General features: G+C 50.3%; 3 protein-coding genes across 3 annotated transcripts in view; 1 reads left to right on the plus strand and 2 right to left on the minus strand.

The window, feature by feature from the left end:
- Nucleotides 1–577: 577 nt before the first annotated feature.
- ZACN (zinc activated ion channel) lies at nucleotides 578–3907 on the minus strand. Its single transcript, XM_049635682.1, has 8 exons — nucleotides 3667–3907; nucleotides 3457–3581; nucleotides 3284–3328; nucleotides 3038–3144; nucleotides 2643–2812; nucleotides 1642–2115; nucleotides 1363–1527; nucleotides 578–900 (listed from the first exon to the last, which is right to left on the minus strand). The coding sequence occupies exons 1-8, from the start codon at nucleotides 3761–3763 to the stop codon at nucleotides 713–715; spliced, it is 1371 nt and encodes a 456-aa protein (XP_049491639.1). The 5' UTR covers nucleotides 3764–3907; the 3' UTR covers nucleotides 578–712.
- A 1170-nt stretch (nucleotides 3908–5077) lies between these two features.
- Nucleotides 5078–7639, minus strand: GALR2 (galanin receptor 2). Its single transcript, XM_049638123.1, has 2 exons — nucleotides 7262–7639; nucleotides 5078–5924 (listed from the first exon to the last, which is right to left on the minus strand). The coding sequence occupies exons 1-2, from the start codon at nucleotides 7627–7629 to the stop codon at nucleotides 5126–5128; spliced, it is 1167 nt and encodes a 388-aa protein (XP_049494080.1). The 5' UTR covers nucleotides 7630–7639; the 3' UTR covers nucleotides 5078–5125.
- A 4816-nt stretch (nucleotides 7640–12455) lies between these two features.
- Nucleotides 12456–24439, plus strand: part of SRP68 (signal recognition particle 68) — a 36468-nt gene continuing 24484 nt past the window's right edge. Inside the window, exons 1-8 of the mRNA XM_049635683.1 lie at nucleotides 12456–12662; nucleotides 14187–14253; nucleotides 16099–16212; nucleotides 17937–18132; nucleotides 18928–19010; nucleotides 19318–19427; nucleotides 19783–19865; nucleotides 21049–21189. Of these exons, the coding sequence (XP_049491640.1) occupies nucleotides 12500–12662; nucleotides 14187–14253; nucleotides 16099–16212; nucleotides 17937–18132; nucleotides 18928–19010; nucleotides 19318–19427; nucleotides 19783–19865; nucleotides 21049–21189 (957 nt within the window). The 5' untranslated portion in view covers nucleotides 12456–12499. The remainder of the gene's footprint in view (nucleotides 12663–14186; nucleotides 14254–16098; nucleotides 16213–17936; nucleotides 18133–18927; nucleotides 19011–19317; nucleotides 19428–19782; nucleotides 19866–21048; nucleotides 21190–24439) is intronic.

Raw genomic sequence — 24439 nt, forward strand, 5'->3', positions numbered from 1 at the left:
AAGAGCAGGAGAGTGAATAGCCCACCGCTGGCCCAGTTCAGAGCTGGGGGTGGAGAACGCCCCCTTGAGCCCAGAAATGTCGGTAGGGCCCAGTGAGGGGCAGGCCACAGCGCAGCCAGAGGGCGTGGCGAAAAAACAAGCAGGACCGACCCACTCGTGGATTCGGTGCAGAAAACGTATTCCCCCTCACCCACAGCCCGGAAGTCGGGGTGTTCTGCCTCCTAGGCACCCCCCCAGGTGACTAGAGTGGGAGTGCCCTCTCTCCGTAGTCTCTAGGGTCCAGCACCCTGCAGAAGGAGTTCTGAGAAGCCTGGCTACCCTATGTGGCCTGACTCAGGCCCCTGTCTCCTGGTGCCCAGGGCCTCCTGGCCCAAGGCCCAACAGCAGTAGTCGCAGAAATGGGGGCCAGATGCCTGGTGCACAGTGGTGAGAAGTTCAGGAGCATGGTAGGGGTTGTGTGCAGGTGTCGGCCCCACCCGCATAGCACAGGAATGAATAGCCAGTTCAGGGAAGACAGATGCTTGAGGTGCACGTGCACACATCACTTGGGTGATGACGGGTTTATTTCACGCTCTGCTTTCACGGCTATCAGAAGGGAGAACTCAGGGTGGCCTGGGATCCTCCGGGCTTCGGAGAAGAGTTGACCTCCTCCTTTCTCCAGAGACGCTGTCATGGCCCTTCCCCTGGGTGCGCAGCCCCGGGCCCTCGGCTGTCACAGCCTGGGCTGCCCGCCATGGGGCACGGCCTTGCCGGGAGCTGGGTCAGACTTGCACGTCGCCCACATCCAGAGCCCGATGAAGAAAAACTGGCTGCACACTACCCCCACCACATACACCAGGAAGAAGACGTGATCAGCAGCCTCGGCCTGGCTCCTCCTCGACCCCTTCACTCTGGGGGCTCCTGGTGGGGGGAGATGCAGGAAAAGGCGGTGTTTTTCGGGGCTCGCCCAACATGCCGGCTCGGAGCAGAAGAGTGAACCCTGGGGGCCGTCCGCCTGTATCTGTGCCTTCCTTAGACTTAACAGCTAATGAATATTGGGGTCTGGCCCATTCCAGGCCATCTTGAGCTGCAGAAACACCCTCATAGACAGGCTCCTAGAGGCATAGGGCTATCTCCGGGAGTTTGAAGTCACCTGGGCCCTTACGGAAGCTAACCTGGCTCCCTGCTCCAGACCCGTGTCTTCTAAGGCCGGACACGGTGGAGCCCAGGGACCGTGGAGCTAGCAGAGTGAATGCACGGAGCCACTAGCCTAGTGACCCCCGCCTCAGCCCTGGGTGTGGGGCCTGCCGGCCCTGCCCTGTCACACCCACTCCTACCCTTATTCCTCCCTCTACCCTGTTCCAGGAAGGGGTTCCTGCCCACCTTCAGGATTTGGCTCTGAGTCCCCGTGACCGTGCTGCTCCGCTCTAGGGGTTGGGCTGGGGCCGCTCTTGGCCCTGAGGTCGCCCCGGGCCAGCAGCGCGGCCAGCAGCACGGTCTCCATGGTGCTGGCAAAGAGCAGCAGCAGCAGCACAGTGAAGTAGTAAACTGGGGGCAGGAGGGCGGGGCGGGCAGGTCAAGGCCAGGCCTGCACCTCTGCGCCCAGGGAGCTGAGCAGAGGCCCGCCGCAGCCCAGGGCCGGGGGAGGGGCGCGGGACTTACTGAGCAGTGGGTTGCAGGAGGAGGAGCTGGGCAGGGCCTGCACCAGGGAGGAGTGGAAGACCAGGTAGCCCAGCAGCAGGGTCACCTTGTAGGCAATGCGCTCGGTGGCCTGGAGGGGCAGTAGCCCCCCGCACGTGTCAGCCAACAGCAGGGCCTCCCCAGGTACCAGCAGAGCTATGATGGCCTTCAGCGCTGTGTTCTGCAGGCGCAGCTGGTAGGAAGGAAGTTGGGGCTTTGGGGGGGAGGAGGGCGTGTACAGGGGGGCTTGGGCACTTGCACGGTGACACCATGGCCTCTGACTGCACACGTGACGCCCCATCAGCCCTCTGTCAGCCGCGCCGCGACTCACCGTCACCTGGAAGCAGGGCACCAGCTGCTGGGGTGGGACTTGGGTTTTCAGATCCCGAACTACGTATTCCCTCTTGACGCTCACAATCTCGTTCACCGCGTGCGCCCGGAACTCCAGCTCCAGGGCTGGAAGGGGTGAGGGTGAGAGTGGCCAAGTAGGAAGGAGGCACCCCTGTCCCCGAATCTCTCTCGGGAGTAAAGGTGCAGGGACTAGCTGGAGTCGGGGCGGGGGGGGGGGGGGGGGCAAGGGGGGAGGGTTTCTGGGCCAAGCTGGATGTCACCCTTGGGTCCGTGGGATATTTTACTGGGTGGCTACGCCTTCGGAATGCTTCCAGGAATAAGGCTGCAGCAACCTAGGTCTCCGGGCTCCATCAGAGTGGCCCAGACACTGCGGTTTGGCCCTGGCCGTTGAGGGCTGCTGCACTGGGGTGGCTGAGGGGAGACTAAAGGGGGCTGCAGCCAGAGCAGGGGAGAGCTGGGAGGTGGGCTGCCGTTTGGGAGGTACAGGCGAGAAGCATGCTCTGTTCTAGGATCTCTTCAGCTCCCCTAGACTGGTGTGAGCACAGGCCGGCCGCCCCCCATGTCTGTGTCGGGTGGATGTTGGCAGAAGGCCAGAGGCTCCCCCCTCCCCCCAGCTCCTGTCCCGTCAGCACCAGTGTTGCCGAGAGCGTAGAAGCTGAGGTTGCAGTCGCTCTGGTCCCTGGGGAAGTGGAGGAGCTCAAAATCACAGTTGGTCTCGGTGGTGAGGGTCAAGTACAGGTCAACGTGGCCGTCGGGGTCCACTCGGGCCCTCGGGCTCTGATCCTGCCAGTCCACCCAGAGCCTGTTGGGCACGGGGAAGACACACAGCCAGAGGCTCAGCCCCTTCTCAGAAGGGGGACGTGGGGGAGACCCCAGCGTAGCCCAGCTGCCCTCTGCTGCCATCTGGGTTCCAGAAGGGTGAGGGGGACATGGGGCAGTGAGGTGCACCTGTGGCCTGGCAGAGCCACCAGGAGGGGGATAGTCCCTAAGGAGGGCTTCCTGGCACAAGAACTCCCACCTCACTTACGCCTCCTGGATGGTGAGTCCTGGAGTCCAGAGTGAGTCCCAGGGCAGTGTGATTGCACGCCGTGGGCGCACACTCGCGTTCCAGGCCAGGCGAGTGTCCAGCCAGGACTGGGGACACAAAGAAGCCACTAAGGCTCCCGCTCCCATAGATACACAGGCCCCCGGGCAGTTTGATGAAGGCTGGTACTCCTGAGCTGGATGAAGAGACGGTCCTCCCATCCCACCTTCCCAGCCCCTGGGCGCTCACCAGCCGAAGCAGCAGCATGGAGGACACTGTGTACCGCAGGATGTCCTGAGGAAGTGGCAGGGCAGTGTGTCACCTGGGGCTGGGCGCTATGGGACAAAAGAAGGCAAGAGACCCCACCCATCGCCCCGCTGGGCACCCAGCACCTGCTCCCTCCGTGGCCTGAGGACACTTACCACGTTAAACACGTTGGACACAAACACCCGCACGTCCACGAGCAGGGGCGCGCTCCCGTTGTTCGGAATCTGGATGGTTTCCTGAACCTCCTGGGGCCAGTTGAGGTCGAAGTAGGATGGCCAGGCTGAAGAACGGAGGTGGAGGTCATTTGGGTGGGTGCCCTGGGGTCCAAATCCCAAAGCTTAAACGACTTTACTCTCTCCACCTACCAACTGCCGGTGTTCTAAAGTCCCGCCCCTGGACCGAGGGCCCGGCGGTGGCGCTGAGCCTGAGGAAGGCCACATGGATCAGGAGCTGCAGGGCCATCTTCAGTGGCCGCGTGGAAGGCTGGATGGAGCCACGGGATCTAAACCGCTGCCTCTATTTCAGTTGCTTTGCTGGGGGACTGGGCAGTCAGGCGGGCAGCTGCTCTGTGCAAGGACTCTGGGGCCTTGGAGTCAGCACCCTCCCACCCCCAACCCGGGGTTCCGCAAACACCTGAAGACAAAGCACAGGATCCAGCCCCACCCATCCTGCACCTGCCTCGGCTTCCCTGCCCCGCTCCATTTCCATCACCTAGAATCAGCTGTCCCCTTCAGAGATAGCCAAGGGGAGTGGGCAAGCACAGATTCTCCCTCCCGCCTTCCCCCTTGACCTAGTCCTTCCAATCCGGGCAGACGCCACGGGTCTTCCCTGCCTTTTTGCAAGCGGGCGCCTGGCTGGTTAAGTATTCGAGCCTTTGCCAAAGTGCCCTGCAATTAACACCATGAGATACGTACATCCTTGGGAGTTTTCTTGCCTCTCAAACACTGAACCGATTCCGTGTAAAAAGCCTCCAAAAGCTCAAGAACTCCAAGAGGGGCAAACCCTGGGCAGGTAGAGGTTAGATCCCCAGCAAAGCCCTGTGGCATTCCTGCTCCAGCATGCAATTCTCAGCCTGCCCCAGCCCAGCAGTGCCTTAGAACTGCTCCTGGGTACCCTGGAGCATGGCGGGTGAGGGGCGCCTTCCCTGGCCCAGAAGAAATACCTAGCTGCCGGAGACTTGACCCCAGACAGAAGGAAACCCCAAGGCTGAAAGTAGGCACTGATCAGTCTGCGGACACTGGGAAGGAGCCCCAGAAGGCTGGGAGCAGGGAGTGACCTCCCCCGCCCCCACCACACACACACACACACACACTCACACTTGCTGGCTCAGGAGCATTACTAGGAACACAGTGTCTGCACTCGCTCATCGACCAACTTATCTCGCCAGCTTAACCGCTCTGCCTGCCTTTGTCGCACGCATAGGTGGCTGCTGGTTGGCGGATCTATATATACTTGGCGCCTCAGGTTGGCCATGTGCAGAGAGCCTTGGTCCTCCTGTGCTTCCCGGCTTCAGTTAGGGATTTCCATGCTGACTTTTAACTCGGCTGCCTCTGGTGCCTTTGCCACTCTCTTTCCCTGTGGTTCATTAAAGCACATTGCACCCATCCATCCACAGCTCCCCTGTGAAGTCCCAGAGGCTTCCAACCCGGAGCCTCGTAACCATGAGATGTGTGGAGACACAGCGCAACACCGCATGTGAAAAGGTTTGCGTATTTTATTAACAGATTTACTTCCCTCCCCTAACCACCGCTCCTTCCTCCTCCCCCCCCCCCCCCAACCTCTGACTCCAATCCTTTAACACCAAAGCATACTCAATAAGTGCCCTCAGGTCGCATTCACTGCCGGGATGCCGTTGGGGGCATTTTGGTCCCGCCAGGATGGCCCGGGTACCAGGTTCAAGGCCGGGGGACTGCTGAGAGGTGCCAGCACGGGGGCGGGGGGCCCGGCAGCCTCGCTCACGTGCGTCCCGTCGGTGGACTCGCGCTCTAGGACGCTGCTGCGGTGGGTCCCCTGTGCGGCGATGCACACGCGGCCTGAGGCTCTACGTGGGGCACGGCGCAGCAGACCTGCGCAGATCTTGCGGAAGCCCTTGCGGAAGTGCTTGGAGACGAGCGCGTAGACGATGGGGTTGACACAGGAGTTGGCATAGGAGACCAGGTGCGAGAGGATGCGCAGCGCGTAGGTGGCAGGTGTAAGCGGGAAGCGGCCGAACCACACGCAGAGGATGAGCGCGTGGTGAGGCATCCAACAGAGGCAGAAGAGCACAGCCACGATGATGATCATGCGCGTCACCTTGCGCTTGGCGCGCCGGGCGCTCGAACCGGCGGCCACCGGGTCGACCGTTCGCCACAGGTAGCGCAGGGTGCGCGCGTAGGTCAGGCCGAGCACCAGCACGGGAAGCAGGTAGCTGAAGACAAAGGTGCAGAGGTCCATGGCGCGGCGACGAGGCGCGCTCCACGCCGGGTGGCACACAGTCAGGTTGGCCAACTTCGACTGGCGGTAGTAACTCAGGTAGGGCCCGGAGAAGAGCAGCGACAGCCCCCAGATGAGCCCGATGGCAGCCAGCGCGTTGCGAGGCGTGCGCAGCTCTCGGGAGTGCAGCGGGTAGCGGATGGCCAGATACCTGTGCGTCAGGCCCGGAAGAGAGACGGGTGAACAGGTGAATTCGCGGGGGTGGGGGTGGGGGGGGGGGGGGAAGGGGGTAGGGTCAGACCTTTAAACCTTGACCTCACCTTCTCTCAAAGAAGGTCCCTAGCGCATGGTCGCACCAAACCCGCCAGAGCATCCCAGACACTCTCAGCTGCCTCCAGATGCGGGGCGGGACCGGCAGCAGGAAAGTGCGTGTGGGTCACTCATCTGGTCTTCCCGGGACTATAACCACCGTCAGAGTCCACCAGGGAGGGCACCCCAAGGTTTAACCAGCTTTGGGGTTCCGGGAGGCTGTCATTACCCAAGAGTGCCTGTGCCCAGAGAGGTAGGACCCAGGCGCCTTGAGGCTTTAGCAGACAGCCTGGAGGCACCGCGAGGTACCTGGAGGGAATTCCTTAGAGAAGCTGACGCTCTATGGGTCCCACCAGAGCTCTCAGAACTGGAACCGACACACTCCGCGCTCAGTGGAACTGGGAGCTATATGGGGGAGGTGGCCTCACCTCCCTGCCTGTCCAGGGGAGGTCGGGAGGACGTGAGGGTAGAGGGACCTGGAGAAATCATGGAGTCAGACCCAGATTTCCTCCCCAGGAACCATCCAGGTGGCCAGCGGAGAGGAGGGAGACCCTCGTGCGCCCTCTTCTCTCTGCCTTTGACCCTGGGCCTGGAGGGGTGTGTGTGTGTGTGTGTGTGTGTGTGTGTGTGTGTGTGGTGGGAGGGTGTCTACGGACCCTCCGGTGTGCCAGCTTCAACTTTGGCCTGGGCCCTTTGGAAGGACTCAAATTCCTCAGTCGGGACTAGAGTCGACTGCGCCCAGCAAACCGTGCATTCGAGGCTAGCGAGGTGGAGGTGCCTGAGTTTGACGCCAGGAAACAGACCATTGGTTCCACGCACACGATTACTGGATGGGCCACTCTGAACAAGTCACTTCTGAACTCGATCTCATCTGTAGATTGGGCACGGTAATCCCTCCCATCCCAACTTCACAGGGGCACTGAGCTCAAAAGAGACACGGGAAAACGCTCTGTGTCAGAAAACGCTGCGCTCTCAGGCTCCGGTGGCGCTGGAGAGCTGAGGTCTCCAGCGTGGAGCGGCGAGGACGCACCTAAGGGGACACCGCGGTCCCCCATTCTTATTCCCCTTTTTCCTTCTCCACGTCAGTTTGTCTTTCACTCTCCTCCGGTCCCTTTGCCTTCTTAGTGTCCTTGTCTACTCTCCGTGTGTCCCTCCTAGAGTCCCACTCCCTTCTGTGGCCCCCACCTGGGTGTCTGGCCACCCCCCCCCCCCGGGGGGGCCGCCAGGGCGCTCGCTCACCTGTCCAGGGAGACAGCGGCCAGCGTGAAGCTGCTGGCGTACATGGTGAGGAAGATGAGGAAATGCACCGCCTTGCAGAGCAGCGAGCCGAACACCCAGCCGTCCAGGGTGTAGATGGTGGCCTGGAAAGGCACGCAGCACACGATGAAGCACAGGTCGGCCACGCCCAGGTTGAGGATGAACAGGTTGGTGGTGCTGACCGCCTGGCCGCCGCGCAGCAGCACGGCCAGCACCAGCGCGTTGCCCACGGTGCCCACCAAGAAGATGAGCACGAACAACATGGGCACGATAACCGCCTCGGGCTGCCAGCTGTCCCTGCCATTCGCCTCACTGGCGTCCTCGGCCCGCGGGCCACCCGAGCCATTCATGGCGTCCCCGACCCCGAGGCTGCCAGGGCTCCTGCCGCCGTCTGAGCTCTGGCGAGCGCGCAGCTCCCGCGGCTCCAGCCGCTGCAGGCGAGTCGCCGGCGGAGTGAGCCTCGCCTGGCTGGGGCGGGGAGGTGGGGGTGCGCTGGGGTCAGGGGGAGGAGCGAGCAGCCCGAGGGGTGGGTTGAGCCCCGCGCTGGGGGGGAAGGGCTCTCGGGTGGCCCACCCCGGGGACAGGGACCGCTGGTGCCTGCTCCCCCGTCGGCGCGCTCCAGCACCCAGCCGGCCGGTGTCGCGCCGAGAGAGGAACTGACCTCCGGGCCGTGCGCGGGAGTGGTGGGGGGACCGGCCCCTGGGGCCTGCGGGCGCGCCGTGGGGCCGGGAGCGCGCGCCTGGGACCACGCATACCTCGCCCTGCAGTCTGGCCGGCGCTCCAGGCCTCCCCGGGGCTGGCTGGGGGCGTCCTCGGGGGCCCCTAAGGGGTGGGGAGGAGGTGACAAGAGGCGGAGGTGGGCGGAGGGGACTCGGCTTTCCCCATCCGGTTAGGGGGACGGCACTGCCGCCCCCCTTCTGTGTGTCAGTTTCTGCCCTTGGCGCTGTGCCTCAGTTTCTTCAGCTGTAACATGGGATCATAGTCCCTTCCGGGAGGGCTCTGGGGAGCATGGAATGAGATGTGTGAACTGAAGCCCGTTCGTTGAATCTCAGTGAATCAAATTCCTCTCTGTCTCCTTGCCCCAGTCAGATATCCAAAAAGGGAAAACATGAAGGAAATACTAAACAGCAGAGTCCCATGCACCAGGAGCATTTTCCTACAAGGCCAGGAGGGTGTTTAGGTTGCAATAAAACTTAATATTTGTTTCTAATTTTGACACATTAGGCATCAAGCGCTGGTGACGCAGGTGACGCAGAATCATTACTGTTTCTACAGAATTACCCACCTCCCCTCTCCCGGTTCACTGGGTCTGAAATTCACCACCCTCTGCCACTGTCGCTTGGTTTCTGCTTCATCTTTCCCTGCCCTGTTCATGGGGTCCCAGTCTGGAACATTCTTTTTCCTCTCCACTCCCCCACTCCCCCCAGGATCTCAGCCCCCAAAGCCCTACTCCTACACCTTTGGGCAGGGAAACGTAATCCAGACCCTTGCCCTGCCTGCCTACTCATGGAATAGGAAGATACTAACAGCTCATGTTTATGAGATGCTTGCCATTCGGTTTTTCAGTATGCATTTTTTTAAGTCTATTTATTTATTTCGAGAGAACGTGCACCCACAGGTGCACACACCCTTGAGCCGGGGGTGGTCAGAGAGAGAGGGAGAGAAAGAGAATCCCAAGCAGGCTCTGCACTGTCAGCACAGAGCCTGATGCAGGGCTCGAACTCATGAACCATGATATCGTGACCTGAGCCAAAGTCAGATGCTTAACCAACTGAATCATCCAGGTGCCCCTTCAGTAACGGGTCATTTTTTCCTGCAGGAAAAGTAGATCAGGGTAAGGGAATTGGGAGTACCATAGTGGTAGAAGTGGTGCTCTTTGAAATAGGGGGGCCAGGCAGACCTCATTAGGAAGGTGACATTTAGACAAACACTTGAAGGAGGTGAGGGAGCTAGAGTAGCAGATATCTGGGGGAAGAGCATTCCAGAGACAGCAGTCAGTGCAAAGGTCCCAAAGCAGGAGTGTGCCTGTATCCCTAAATAAGGAGGCTGCTATGGCTTGAGTTGATAAACGAGGAGACTGACAGGAAAGGAGGTGACAGGTAGGGCTTTTTTGGTTGCAAGGAACGTGCCTTCCAGTCTGAGCAGAACGAGGGGCCACTGCAGACTTCCGGCTAGCTAGAGGATTAATACCATCCGACTTACTTTTTAAAAAGATCTTTATTGAAATATAATCCTCATGTCATGCCATTTGCCCACTTAAAGTTTGCATTTGGTTTTTAATATATTCACAGTTTTGCAGCCATCACCACGAGCAATTTTAGAACGTTCTCCAAAGAAATTCCTGCTCTTTAGCCATCAACCTCCAATCTCCACCCCCACCTCAGCCCTAGGCAGCCAGTTACAGATCTGTCTCTATAGATTTGCCTTTTCTGAACATTAATGTGTGTGTGTGTATATATACATACATATATATATACATGTATATATTATATATAGTTTTACTTTTAAATGTAACTTATTTTTATTTATTTTATTTTTTAAGGTTTATTTATTTGTTTAATCTCTAACCCTAACCCTAAATTTAATCTCTACATCCAATGTGGGGCTCAAACCCATGACCCCAAGATCAAGAATCACATGCTCTGCTGACTGAGCATGTCACAGTTTTGCAGCCATCACCACAATCAATTTTAGAATGTTCTCCAAAGAAATTCCTGCTCCTTAGCCATCAACCTCCAATCTCCACCCCCACCTCAGCTGTAGGCAGCCAGTTACAACTCCTGACTAAGCCAGGCACCCCTGGACATTTCATATAAATGGAGTCACACAGTATGTGGTCCTTTGTGTGACTTTATTCACTTAGCATAATAAAGATTCATCTGCATTGTAGCATGTATCAGTGCTTCATTGCTTTTTTAGGGCCAAATAATATTCCATTGTATGGTCATATCAATTCTCTCTACCCACTCATTTGTCGATGGACATTTAGGAGACATATTTTTTAATTTTTTAAATTTTTTCATATTTTTAAAAGTTTATTTACTTATCTTGCGGGGGAGGGGCAGAGATGGAGAGAGAGATAATCCCAAGCAGGCTCTGAGCTGCCAGTGTGGAGCCTGACTTGGGGCCTGATCCCACAAACCATGAGACCTTGAACTGAGCCAAAATCAAGAGTTGGACGCTTAACGTAGTGAGTCACCCAGGCACCCCAGGAGACTTTCTTAAAAGATTTTATTTTATTTTCTAGTATTCTCTACATCTAATGTGGGGTTTGTACCCACAACTTGATATCAAGAGTCACATGCTCCACTGACTGAGCCAGCCAGATGCCCTGAGACTTATTTTTTTAAGATTTATTTTTAATTGTGGTAAAATGCACAAAACATACAATTTGCCTTCTTAGACACTTTAAAGTATACGATTCAGTAGTATTAAGTAAATTCACAAGTAAATTGTTGTGCAACCAATCTCCAGGACTTTTTAACCCTGCAGAATCAAACCTCTGTATCTATTAAACAATAATCCCCCATTTTTCCTTCCCCCCCCAGCAACCACCAGTGTACTTTTTTTTTTTTTAACGTTTATTTATTTTTGAGACAGAGAGAGACAGAGCATGAACAGGGGAGGGGCAGAGAGAGAGGGAGACACAGAATCTGAAACAGGCTCCAGGCTCTGAGCTGTCAGCACAGAGCCCGACGCGGGGCTCGAACCCACGGACCGTGAGATCATGACCTGAGCCAAAGTCGGACGCTTAACCGACCAAGCCACCCAGGCGTCCCAACCAGTGTACTTTCTATGAATTTGACTACACTAAATACCCCATATAAGTGGAATCATATAATACTCGTCTTTTTTTGACTGGCTTACTTAGCACAATTATTTTCAAGCTTCATCCATGTTGTAGCATGTGGCTTAACACTATTCCATTGTATGGATGTACCATTTTTAGTTTATTCCTGAGGGCCACTGGGTTCCTTCTCCCTGTTGCGTTTTTGTGAATAATGCCGCTATGAACATGAATGTACAAATATCTCTTGGAGACCTTGCTTTTAATTCTTTTGAATATATACCCAGAAGTGGGATTGCCAGATCATATGGTAATTCTTTAATTTTCCAAAAAACAGTCATACTGTTTTTCACACTGGCTACACCACTTTACATTGGCACCAAAAGGGCACCAGGGTTCTGATTTCTCCATATCTTTGCTAATACGTGTTATTTTCTGTTATTTTTTTTTTTTTAGAAAATAGTAACCATCCAAAATAAATAAATAAAAATAGTAATCATCCTAATGGGTGTGAGGTGATAGTTCATTGTGGCTTTGATTTGCATTTCCCTAACGATTAGTGACACTGAGCAGAGACTTACTTTAAATTGCTTCATTTTATCTTCATAAAAACCGTCCTAATTGGTTATCACCATTTCACAGGGGAGGGAAAAGATTTAGAGGGAGACTAAGTTATTTGCCCAACATCTTCCGACCAGTAATGGGGGAGACAGGGTCTGAGACATAGGACGCAGACTCCAAAGCCCACAGTGCCATACTGCAAAGATTCAGTGTCCCTCGCCCCAACACTTCTTCCTCCTGAACTGCTTGAATTGCTCGCTCCAAAGACCAGAGACACAGGTCCCCTGCAGTCTAAGTTCCTACACCTGGTGGCCGCTTGCTGACCCCCTGACCCCACCAGTGCCATGGCATTCTCAGGGTCGGCCCCAGAGGAAAGCGTAGAGGCTGTTCCCTCACAGGGAGAGTGCTTCATTCGGGTAGGGTGGGAACCCCATTTCTCGCGTATCCAAGGAGGTAGACATCCCGAAATCCAGTCATTAGCTAACCGCTCCCTCCCTCTGTGCTTGAGACGTGAGCCCGATGCCCCGTGCAGGGAGGCAGGAGCGGGGACTTGGGGGCGGGGGTCCATCTCCCGAACCGCAGCCTTAGGTGGAGGAGGGGAGGAGGGTTTGCTCCGAAAAGATCTCAAAACCTCTAGCCTCCCTAGCCTCTCGGCAAGTTCGAGCCCCAAACCCGCTCACCGTCACGGCAGGCCGCCCCACCCCCAGCCGACGCGCAGGCGCACTCCAACAAGTGCGTCTCGCCTGCGGCCCGGGACGTCGGCGGCGGAGTCCGCCACTATCCCGTCAGGCCGTCTGGGCAGGCCTCGCTCTTTTCCTCCTCCGTCGTCCCGCCTCCTCTATCCCGTCTGGCTCTGCGGCGCGGGGGGCAAGATGGCTGCTGAGAAACAGGTTCCCGGTGGCGGCAGCGGCGGCGGCGGTAGTGGTGGCAGCGGCGGTGGACGCGGTGCCGGAGGAGACGAAAATAAGGAAAACGAACGGCCTTCAGCCGGATCGAAGGCAAACAAAGAATTCGGGGATAGCTTGAGTTTGGAGAGTATCCTAGAGTAATCGGGCCTAACTCGCAATGACTACGTGTCGATATGCATGGCCGGGGGCGGGAGACGCGGCGGGTCCCGGCACGTCCCAGACAGGAGCGGCCGAGGGTTGCAGTTTCTCTCGCCGTTACTTTCTGGCGCTCAGAGTTCCAGGGTCTGTATTTCGACCGGCCTTTTCTCGCATCTCATTCGCCTTCCAGGCTGGGGAAACGTCCGGTTCTTTCTCGTGGCCCCAGGAGGTTGGGCAGATTTCTGCAGTGTCCCTCCTCAGTTGCCTGCTTGGAGGGCTGGTGACAGGGATGACACTCTGGCCACCCCAGTGAGCTCCTGTCCTGGCACCTTGAGTCACTGAACTGAGGAGGGAAAATTACAGTGTTGACATTTTTGGCTTAAAACTTATGTCCCGCAGTCGTGGGGACCCGTGTCCTGACTATGGAGGCAAAGATTGATTGCTCTATGGAAAAACTTGTTGAATATAAACGTAGATTAACATCGCTTGTATAGCTTTCTTAATAGGCTTGTAGGCATTTTATCTGGTTGAGAGTCGTTCAGTTGAGCTGGAGGAATCTGTATTTTCCATCAGAATATCACAATTGAGTGCCTGAGACACTAGTTTGTGGCTTTTTGTAATGAATAAGAAATGGAGAAAATGTAGGTGAGTTTCTGAAATAACACATTTAGCTTGACATCCTAATGAAGTTTTCAAGGGTTTGGGGGTTTTACTTTTTGAACTGGTGTAGTTCCAAATGAATGTTAGAATACCTTGATTTTTTTTAAAGAACCTTATGGCTTCTCCCTTTTTAGTTGTTGAGATAGTCTTAGTGTTCAGTATTTTAATGTATGTCTCTAGAGAAGCACTGAGGACTAAAAGAATTGAAACTGTAGATAAAGGTCACTAGACTTCCTAATGTTTGGTACATAATCTTAAAATATTTCAAGATTCTTAAAAAGGAAAACAAAAACAAAGAGAGTATGGTCAGGGCTTTTTTCTTTTAAAAGAAAAACTGATGAGTTGATATAAGCTATCGTCTGGGTTGGTTAGTATGTGCTGACCACGGGCTCGTGTAGCATTACAGCTGTTCAGGAAAGGTAGGTTTGGTAGATGTAGGAAGTTATGCAAATAGAGGAGTAGTACACGTCATTTATAACCTGAGTCGGCTTGAATGAGTAAAATACTGGGTCCAGGTGTAAATCCGTGGGAACCACTCCAGTTATAATCAGCAGTTAGAATCCAGCAACTTTATTTAAGCTGTGGGGTTTCAGTGATCCTCAGTGGCCAATGATGCTCTTCTTTTTTAGTTTGAAAGTTGGTAACAGTTCAGGCAGTTTTTTTTTTTTTTACATGCTTAGCCCTGTCCCGTGACAAGATAGCTCTTGAAAATGATTATAAGAGGTTTCAGTAGCTAATGTACTAAGTATTTCAGAAATGTTTGATGGTTTGGTACAAGTATGAACTGACAGGACCCGGTTTTGATTTATTTGGATTCTTACTCTTGTAAGCTTTTCCTTAATCTTGGCTCTAGTTCTTCAGATTATCAAGGAATCCCAGCAGCAGCATGGTTTACGGCATGGAGATTTTCAGAGGTATAGGTAAATATCATGGGCAAGATGTATGGAAATTATTGTGGAATTCTCAGATGTGGTTTGCTTTTGTTAATATCCTACCTATTTTGTTGTATCAGAAAGTATCCTTAGAAAGTCTCACTTTGAACTTAATATATTGAGTGCTCAGAATATACTTGTAAAATTCAAAATTTCATAATGAATAAAAGGAGCCAATCTTTTTATCCATTGTGCCTCACAATATTGTAGATGCATTGGAGGCTTCTGCTGAAAATGGCAAGCAATTATGTTAATCATTTTTTTTTTTTTAACTTAACCGTGTTGGTAGAGTCTTGGTTAAATACAAAGCTTTTCAGTTTTTTAAACATTATATGTGGAAATTTTCTTTCTCTTTTTTTTTTAATGTTTATTTGTTAAAAAAACATTTTTTTGACGTTTATGTATTTTTCGAGAGGCAGAGCATGAGTTGGGGAGGGGACAGAAGAGAGGGGGGAAGTCACAGATTCCGAAGCAGGCTCCAGGCTCCAGGCTCCAAACTGTCAGCACAGAACCTGACTCGGGGCTTGAACCTATGAACCATGAGATCATGACCTGAGCCGAAGTTGGCCGCCTAACCAACTGAGCCACCCAGGTGCCCCTAATGTTTATTTATTTTTGAGAGATAGACCGAGCATGTGAGTGGGGGAAGGTCAGAGAGAAAGGGAGACACAATCTGAAACAGGCTCCAGGCTCTGAGCTGTCAGCACAGAGTCTGTCGCAGGGCTCAAACTCATAGAATGCAAGATCATGGCCTGAGCCGAAGTTGGACGCTTAACCGACTGAGCCACTCAGGCGCCCCTACTTTTTCTTTTTAAGTTCTGTGCCCAGTATGGGGCTTGAACTCAAAATCCTGAGATAAGAGCCACATGCTCCACCGACTGAGTCAGCCAGGCACTCCTATATAAGGAGAATTCTGTGATGTCATTACAACTTATTGGTAAACTTTGTAACAGTCTTCAAGTTAGAAGACAAATTTAATATGACTCTTAAAAAAGTAGAATAGATGTCTAATGTACAGTACAGTTCAGAACTTTGGGAGCAGAATTATCTAACTATTTTATATTATAGATACAGGCTTTGACTACCAGACTTTTAAAGTTACTGCTAAACAAAACACTCTGCAGATTCTAAGGAGTCGGCCATGCTGTAAAGGGTCAACAGCGCTGGGGCAGCTTGAGCAAGGTGGGGAGAGGTAGGAGATAAAGGGGGAGAACTAAGCAGGGCCAGAATGGGTAGGGTCCTGTAAGCCAGGGTAACTCGGTCAGGTGTTAATCTAGGTATGGTGGGAAGCCACGAAAAAGTTTTAAACTAGATTATGACTCGAGTTTTTGTTTTTATCTTTGTTTTTTAATTACTAAGGAGATGAGTTATTATAGTGATCAGCGTTTTGCCCTTTTGTTTTCATCTGTTCCTTCCCCTTTTAAAAAAATATTTTATTGAAGGATTTTTAAATCATTTTATTGAAGTATAATTTGTATACAGAAAAGTATACAGAAAGTGATGAGTTTTTCACAACCTGTAACCAGTACCCAGATTAAGACACAACATTACCAGCATCCCTAAAGTTCCCCTTTGCTCCTTCTAGTCACAAGCCATTCCTCCCGAAAGGTCTCCACAATTGTGACTTCTGACACCTTAGATTAGCTTTGAAATGTGTTTTCTGTGACACCAGTCCTACCGCCCTGCAGGTTTAGTTCACTAAATGTTTATAAGATGAAGTGTGATATCAGTGGTAACCATAAGTAGAACACCTCAAACTTCTGACTTTATTATAGAATTTGCTGTTGAGTGTGCTACCAGCTTGTCTGAATTACTTTTGTTTTTTTCTTTCAGGGGCTACTGTTCCCGTAGACAAAGACGCCTTCGGAAAACTCTCAACTTCAAGATGGGGAACAGACACAAATTCACAGGGAAAAAAGTAACTGAAGATCTTCTGACTGATAACAGGTATTGACTCCTCAGTGGTAGTTGTTAAATACTTCTGGCTAACACATTTATTGAACAGTTATATGTTAGTGTGCCAAAACTCTTTAATTACCTGATGTGATTATTTTAGCAGCTCTGTGGGGGTGCGCATTTTTCCTTTTCTTGTGCCATAAGATGAGGATACCGAGGCTCAAAGGGGTTCAGTAACTTTTTCAAGAACTAGGGCGAAATGCTAAATGTTAAAGTCAGTGATTAGAATCTAAGTGGTTATTAGGTGGGGTTTCTAGAATGCAAATTTCAATGTGTACGGGCTAACTTAAACCAGTATATCTTAAAGCTGTGTGTAAGTTATTCCGGAAAAGTTTTATATTTCAGTGCTGAATGTAGCCAGGCTTAATATTTGCTGAAGGAACAATCTGTCAAGCAGTATGTATTAGAGGTCTCTAGGTCAGTTTCTGAAATTTTAGCCTGTGGGCCAAATAGATCCCTTTTGCCACCTGTTTTTACAAAGTTTGGTTGGAACACAGCCACACCGTTTATTCAGGTGTTGTTTACAGCTGCTTTTGTGCTACGGTAGCACAATAACAGAGTAGTTGTGACAGAGACCATATGGCCTACAAAACCTAAAATATTCACTATTGGGCCCTTTACAAAAAAATGTTTGTTGTGCCTTAGTCTAATATATGGCCAAGACAGAGTGAGGCACCATCTTAGATGTAGAAGAGTTGGGGAGGCATAGTTCTTGAACCTTGTTGCCTGTGATATCAGTCAGGTACAAAACAGAGCACTGCGAGATAGGGAAACTACCATATTGTGTGTCATTTACTCTTAAGAATTCTGAAGTCTTGGAGGAGAGATGTTAGTTGGGAGTTTTTGATGGAGAAGCCAGGAAGCATGCATGGAGGAGGCTGGACCTTGAGGGATTTGTGAGAGGAAAGAACATTGTGTGAGGGGAAACAGCAGGCCATGGTGTCTGAACGCACTATAGGAATTACAGTGCTCTGGACAGTCGAAAGGCTGGGAGCTTGGTGTATGGAGACACAGAAAACTAGAGCGTCGAGACCACGGTGGGATTCAGCAGGATGTATTGGTTAAATCCGTCGAGAACAAGTTAGGAAGGGTCTCTTATGATGGTGAGATTCTTTATTTTGAAGAGACAAGATTAAGCTGATGTTTAAGGGTATTTAATGAAGGCAGTAGTTTAACAAAAGATTCATCGTCATCATAATAAATCAGCTAACTTGCTGAGTCCTTAGTAAGTGCCAGACTGGTTTAAATGTGTTACCTGTATTACTGCATGGGAGACGGAGGCACAGAAAGATTAGTACTTTGCTCAAAGTCACATAGCTAGTGGGGGTGGCACTGAGATGCCAACACCTACTCTAGAGCCTTTAAGTTTATTTATTTTGGGGGAGAGAGAGAGAGATGCGTGCACGTGCGTGTGCACGAGCTGGGGAGTGACAGAGAGAGGGAGAGAGAGAATCCCAAGCAGGCTCTGGGCTGTCAGTGCAGAGCCTGATGCGGGATTTGATCTCCTGTTTGGTAGGAGGTTAGAAAGTGGAGGCAGATCTGGTCAGATACTGACTGAGTGCCATAGTTGATACCAGGAGAAGAGTAGCTCTGAGGAGGAAGGCCAGGGGGACGTGGAGAAGAGATGAGAGGCTGAAGATTGTGTCTTGAAGAGTATCTGAGTCTCACGCTCCTGGCCCTCATTCTTCAGTTTGCCTGTTCTCTCTCTGGTTTAGGTATTTGCTTCTGGTTCTGATGGACGCTGAGCGAGCCTGGAGCTATGCCATGCAGCTTAAACAGGAAGCCAATACCGAACCCCGAAAACGGTTCCATTTGCTCTCTCGCCTGCGCAAAGCCGTGAAGCACGCAGAGGAATTGGAACGCTTGTGTGAGAGCAATCGCGTGGATGCCAAGACCAAGTTAGAGGCTCAGGTTAGTGTCTTTACGTCAGCCTCCTTCATTGTGGAGGTTAGAGACGCGACCTTATGGTTAAACAGAACAGCTTCCCGATGTTTTAAATTGATAGGAGAGGCAAAAACATGGTCTTGCTTTTTCAAGGGGAAGTTGGCATCTCTTATTTTTGTTTTTGAACTCTTGGTTTTTAATAATTAGCTTTAACTTTTTTTTAAAAACTCATATTTCTCTTGAAATGGATATGGAAAGCTGGAATCTTAGATCTGGGAAGTTCACAAAATAAGAATCTTCTGAAATGAATTTTTAAAGAGTGATAGACACTGAACATTTACATTCAGCTTCTGATACTGAAGGTCGTAGCCTGGAAGCTGGTTGTTAAATGAAGGAAACAGATTTTCTTTATTTTGAAATTCTCTCCTGGGAAGTAAATGAATCATCATGAATTTTCTGTATGTTACATCTTATTAAATAACTTTTCTCTCTCTCTTTTCTTTAAATGTTTATTTGTTTATTTTGAGGGGGAGAGGAGAGACGCAGAGAGAGGGAGACAGAGAATCCCAAGCAGGCTCTAGGCTGTCAGCGCAGAGCCCAGTGTGGGACTTGATCTCACGAACCGTGAGATCATGACCTCAGCTGAAATCAAGAGTCGGATGTTTAACTGACTGAATCACACAGGCGCCCATAAGTTTCCTGTTTAAAATTACCCCGAATATGTCTGTATTCCTGATGTCAAAGCTGAAAGCAGGTGGAGGAGGCTGAGCTGTGGCATCGGCTCGTGGGTGTTGAAGCCTTTCCCTTTTCCCACCCTCCCAGGCTTACACGGCTTACCTCTCAGGAATGCTGCGTTTTGAACATCAGGAATGGAAAGCTGCCATTGAGGCTTTTAACAAATGCAAGTAAGTCCTCCGGTCCAGAAACCATGGCCAGTTTTGATTGTACATAGTCCCATTCGGGCGGCAGATAACTTAACGATTGTTTCTACGAAAGTACAGTTTCTTTGATTTTTATTTCTTTTGCTTTATTTATTTATTTAATTTTTTCCCTTCCCTTTAGAAACATTGATTATTCTCATTCATCTTTAGAATACGCCAGTTCTCATAGTTGGTAGAAGGACCTCAAAGGGCCGTGTTTTGTTTTCAGCCACTGTTCTTTTTATTTTCTTAAATAAGGCTGCTGTGAAACCAGATGTTTCTTTCCTCGCAGAACTATCTATGAGAAGCTAGCCAGTGCTTTCACAGAAGAGCAGGCCGTGCTGTACAACCAACGTGTGGAGGAGATCTCGCCTAACATCCGCTACTGTGCATATAACATTGGTGAGCAAGGGCTGAGCTGTCTTGACGGGTGGGTTATTGGTGGTTCATCCGGGAGAGCCTAGAGGATTTATTGAACTTCCGTTCTTCCCTTGTCCTTGCATCCATCTGTGGCATGGGTTTTGGCTAATGAGAAAAGTAGAGCTATTGAAATCAGCTTGGCTTAGAGTTGCAGAAGGCAATCCCTGTGCTTTGTTTCCACCCTGCCAACGTGTGTGCTCCTCCAGAGCTTTGTCAAAGGACTTGGGATTCACTGAAATGTGCTCACGCGATGGGAAGACCGTGGAGTTGAATCTAGTGGTTCTCAAGAGAAGAGACCCTTCAGGATTTTCCACTCAACACCTCTCTCTCTTTTCAGGGGACCAGTCGGCTATCAATGAACTCATGCAGATGAGATTGAGGTCTGGGGGCACTGAGGGCCTCCTGGCTGAAAAATTGGAGGTAATCTGGTCCGTACATTTTTGTGAAGCCTTTGGTTTGAAAAAGTCCAGAAAAAAGAAATAAGCTATACTCTTACATCCGGTGTAATTGCTATTAATATATGTAGATTTGTGTTCGTGTACTTTAAAAAATACATATATATTTAACATTTTATGTTTATTTTTGAGAGAGAGAGAGGGAGGCAGTGACAGTGTGAGCGGGGGAGGGGCAGAGAGAGAGGGAGAGAATCTGAAGCAGGCTCCAGGCTCTGAGCTCAGCACAGAGCCCGACGTGGGGCTTGAACCTGTGAACCGTGAGATCATGACCTGAGCTGAAGTTGGATGCTTAAGAATATATATGTTTTTAAGTTTATTTATTTTATTTTGAGAAAGAGACAGTGGATGTGGGGGGAGGAGCAGAGAAAGAAGAGAGAATCCAGCATGGAGCCTGATGTGGCACTTGAACCCACGAAACTAAGATCATGACCTGAGCTGAAACCAAGAGTCGGATGCTTAAGCCACCCAGGCGCCCCTATTTTATTTTATTTTATTTTATTTTATTTATTTTTAAAAATTTATTTTAGAGAGAGAGTGCGAATGGAGAAGGGGCAAAGAGAGAGGGAAACAGAGGATCTGAAACAGGCTCCGCACTGACAGCAGAGAGCCATATGTGAGGCTCAAACTCATGAAATACGAGATTGTGATCTGAGCTGAAGTCAGACACTTAACCAACTGAGCCACCCAGGCACCCCAGTGTTGCTCTTTTTAACCTTCTGTTCTGTTCTATTCTTTTTTTTTTTTTTTTCAAACGTTTATTTGTTATTGAGAGACAGGGAGACACAGAGCGTGAGCAGGGGAGGGCTAGAGACAGGGGGAGACACAGAATCCGAAGCAGGCTCCAGGCTCTGAGCTGTCAGCACAGAGCCCGACACAGGGCTTGAACTCACAAACCGTGACATCATGACCTGAGCCGAAGTCGGTCGCCTAACCAACTGAGCCCCCCAGGCGCCCCTTCAGTTATGTTCTTTAATGTTTGAGTTTCTGTAAGCTAAGATAGATGATAACCAAGGAGGAATTATTTAAGTACAATTTATATTCTGCTTTAGAAAGTGAACCGTGTTGATTATAGAAACAGGCAGCTTGTAGTTTCTACTTACTTTAACCATCACCAGTTAAAACTGTAATTTTTTAAAACTCCTTTCCAGGCGTTGATCACTCAGACTCGAGCCAAACAGGCAGCCACCATGAGTGAAGTGGAGTGGAGAGGGAGGACGGTTCCGGTGAAGATCGACAAAGTGAGGATCTTTTTATTGGGACTGGCTGATAACGAAGCAGCCATTGCTCAGGTGAGGAGGAAGTGCCTGTTCTCTCTTCTGTATGCGTCTGAGGTTGCCCTTGCGTGCTTAAGGTGTCGTGGTTGGTTTTGTTTTGTTTTAAATTTGTTTATTCTGAGAGAGACAGAGAGAGCGTGAGCAGGGGAGGGGCAGAGTGCGAGGGAGAATCCCAGGCAGGGTCTGTGCTGTCAGCACAGAGCCCAACAAGGAGCTCCAACTCATGAAACCGTGAGATCATGACCTGAGCCGAAATCAAGAGTCGGATACAGTCTACTTAGCCACCCAGACGCCCCCAGGTGTAGTGTTTTCTTGGTGTTCATTTCTCACCAAACAAAAAATTCATCTCAATGCTATTTGGGATTTGGTCACCAAATTTTTGTAAAGGCTGGGCTTGGAGAAGAGTTCTTAGGTAGAGAGGGCACAGAAATTGGCAGTAGCTGCTATGGACGTGGAAATGGGAGCAGTAAGAGGCTGGCTTAATGCAAGGAGTCCCGTCCAGCCCAGTAGGTGGTGCAGCAGCTTAGCTGTTGTGACTTCTTGTCCTAGCCTTCTGTCCCTAAAGGGGCCACCTCTTGTTCCTGAGCCTTTTCAGGAGCACCTAGGTAAGCCAGAATATCTTGTTGTACATGTGGCGTGTACGTAATGTTCATGTAAAGCGGTATACTTGATGTGCTTACTGACATAATTGTCACCTGTTTATGGGTGTGAACAACCAAATAAGTTCCAAAAGATGAGAGATCCTGGCGATCTGGGTTTTTACAAAGTAGACAGTTACGAGGAAGGCCCTTTTTGGAGCTCTTCCTCTGTGTGAGGTGAAGAACATTAAAAAAAAAAAAAAAACAGGCTGCTGAATGTGTCTCCAGCCTCCCCAGGAACCAGGGGCGTTTCCTGCCACGTGGCAGAAAACTGTTGCACCCTGAATGATTCGTACGTAGGAGTGCTTTGCTCGTTGTGCTCGTGAGTTGTTTTAAGCATCCAGACTTTTAGGTGACTTGTTCCAAAACAGCTACTTTGGGCTGGGGGCAGCCTTCAACAGTGGAAGAATTTCTTTGTGTCTCTATGTTGTATATTGCCCCTCTTGTTTCCCTTCCATTTGCTGAAAGAGCAGGAGACTAGAACGATAGCAGTAAGTTGATTTGTTTTTTTTTAAAAGATCGAGAAATTTTTTTGGAGAGCATTTCATCGGCACTGCTGTGTGGTAGTATCTCTTCTGAACTAGGATTCTGGTAGCGATCCTATAGATTATGTAGTTGGGTTCATTCTTTTGTTTCAAGGCGGTATGTGCCGGAAGAGGTAAGCTGCGTCATTGGTAATGGGGCTGGGGTTCAGGCTGCAGTCTGGGTGGGGAGTGGCCCAGGAGCGAGTTAAGTGGGGGGCTCCTTGGGAATAGGGCCACAGACGTATATTAGGCAAATGAGAAGAAAAGCTAACATTTGTTAATTTTTTTTTTTTTTAATGTTTATTTATTTTTGAGACAGAGACAGAGCATGAACGGGGGAGGGTCAGAGGGAGAGGGAGACACAGAATGCGAAGCAGGCTCCAGGCTCTGAGCTGTCAGCACAGAGCCCGACGCGGGGCTCGAACTCACGGACTGTGAGATCATAACCTGAGCCGAAGTCGGACGCTTAACCGACTGAGCCACCCAGGCGCCCCTAACATTTGTTAATTTAAAAAAGTTATTTAGCTTAATGTTTAGAAAAGAGAAATGTTTTTTTAAGAGATCAACCTTTAGTCCCACTTCCCATATACCTTCATTGATGTTGCATTATATTGATAAAAAGGACAATGTACTTCCTTTTAGTCTTTTTTATACTTATAAAAGATCTCAAGTATTATTTTTACTTGTTGAAATCATACTGAGATCCAGTTTTATATCCTGTTTTTCTTAGCATGTTGTAAGGATTTTCCATGGTCTTACACATCAGTCCACAAAATTTAAAAATACACAGTGGTCACCTGGACAGACACACCCCAGAGATGACCAAAGGAGGGGAACGGTCCTCCTTAATGTCCCAGATACACTGTCTAAAGCTTTCGTGTTTTTACCTTTTTAACTCTATGGAGTGGGTAATACTCTCATTTTACAGATGGGAAAACAGTGCTTGCCTTTAAAACCATGCCATTTTTTCTTTCCCTCCCTCTCCCTCTCTGCCCCTCCTCTGTTCTCTTGGTCTCTCAAAATAAACAAACTTAAAAAAAATTTTTTTTTAAAGGTGGGGGGTACCTGGGTGGCTCAGTAGGTTAAATATCTGACTCTTGGTTTCAGCTCAGTCATGATCTCAGAGTTTGTGAGTTCAAGTCCCATGTTGGGCTCCATGCTGACAGCATGGATCCTGCCTGGGATTCTTCGCTCTCCTTCTCTCTCTGCCCTTCCTCTGCTGTCTGTGTCTCTCAAAATAATAAACTTAAAAAAGAAAATAAAAAATCTTGCCCTTTTGACTCCAAAGCTCATGTTCCTTGAACTTTCCCGTGTACCAGGAAGGCTAGTAGCAGGATCATTTAACTTGGCTTTGATGAACAGCTAATGTAATCTTACTTAATGCAGTATACAAGCAGAGTCCTGGTTCCCTGGGAAAGACTGAATGAGCAGAACCTTCACTGAAACAAATAGTCCTTGGGGTGCTTGGGTGGCTCAGTCGTTTAAACATCTGACTCTTGATCTTAGCTCAGTTCTTGATCTCAGGGTCACAAGTTCAAACCCCACGTTGAACTCCATGCTGGATATGGAGACTACTTGAAAAAGAGGGGCGCCTGGGTGGCTCAGTCGGTTGAGCGGCTGACTTCGGCTCAGGTCATGATCTCGCGGTTTGTGGGTTCGAGCCCCACGTCGGGCTCTGTGCTGACAGCTCGATCCTGGAGCCTGCTTCCGATTCTGTGTCTCCCTCTCTCTCCGCCCCTCCCCCGCTTGTGCTCTATCTCTTTCTGTCTATCAAAAATAAATAAAAAAAAAAAGAAAAGAAAAAGAGAGGGAGAGCGGGAGAAAAAAAAAAGAAAGAGTCCTTGGCAGGGGAATCGTCTCCAGTTCAGTAGTTAGTGGGAGGAGAAGGAATAGTGGTGTTTTATCTGAATTTATCTTTTCTCCTGCTTTGTACACATAATTAGAAAATAAAAATTCATCTGGGGGAAGATCTTTTTGCCTTATTTGTGAAATTAACTTGAATTAAATTAGATGAAGTGAAAGCATTTTATGACTGCATGTGAAGCCATTGCTTTTGAAATTGAAGATCATTTCAGTCATGTGATGACTAGTTCAGCTTTGTGT

The sequence above is a fragment of the Panthera uncia genome, chromosome E1 (genome assembly GCF_023721935.1).
Source record: "Panthera uncia isolate 11264 chromosome E1, Puncia_PCG_1.0, whole genome shotgun sequence".
NCBI lineage: Eukaryota > Metazoa > Chordata > Mammalia > Carnivora > Felidae > Panthera > Panthera uncia.

Excerpts from the sequence above, each read along its gene's own strand:
- GALR2 (XM_049638123.1), bottom strand. The coding sequence starts at position 7,629 with ATGAATGGCTCGGGTGGCCCGCGGGCCGAGGACGCCAGTGAGGCGAAT. Across the intron at positions 5,925-7,261 it reads GCCGCTGTCTCCCTGGACAG|GTATCTGGCCATCCGCTACC; the intron begins GTGAGCGAGCGC and ends CCTGACGCACAG.
- ZACN (XM_049635682.1), bottom strand. The coding sequence starts at position 3,763 with ATGGCCCTGCAGCTCCTGATCCATGTGGCCTTCCTCAGGCTCAGCGCC. Across the intron at positions 3,582-3,666 it reads CTTTAGAACACCGGCAGTTG|CCTGGCCATCCTACTTCGAC; the intron begins GTAGGTGGAGAG and ends TCCGTTCTTCAG. Across the intron at positions 2,116-2,642 it reads CTACGCTCTCGGCAACACTG|CCCTGGAGCTGGAGTTCCGG; the intron begins GTGCTGACGGGA and ends CACCCCTTCCAG.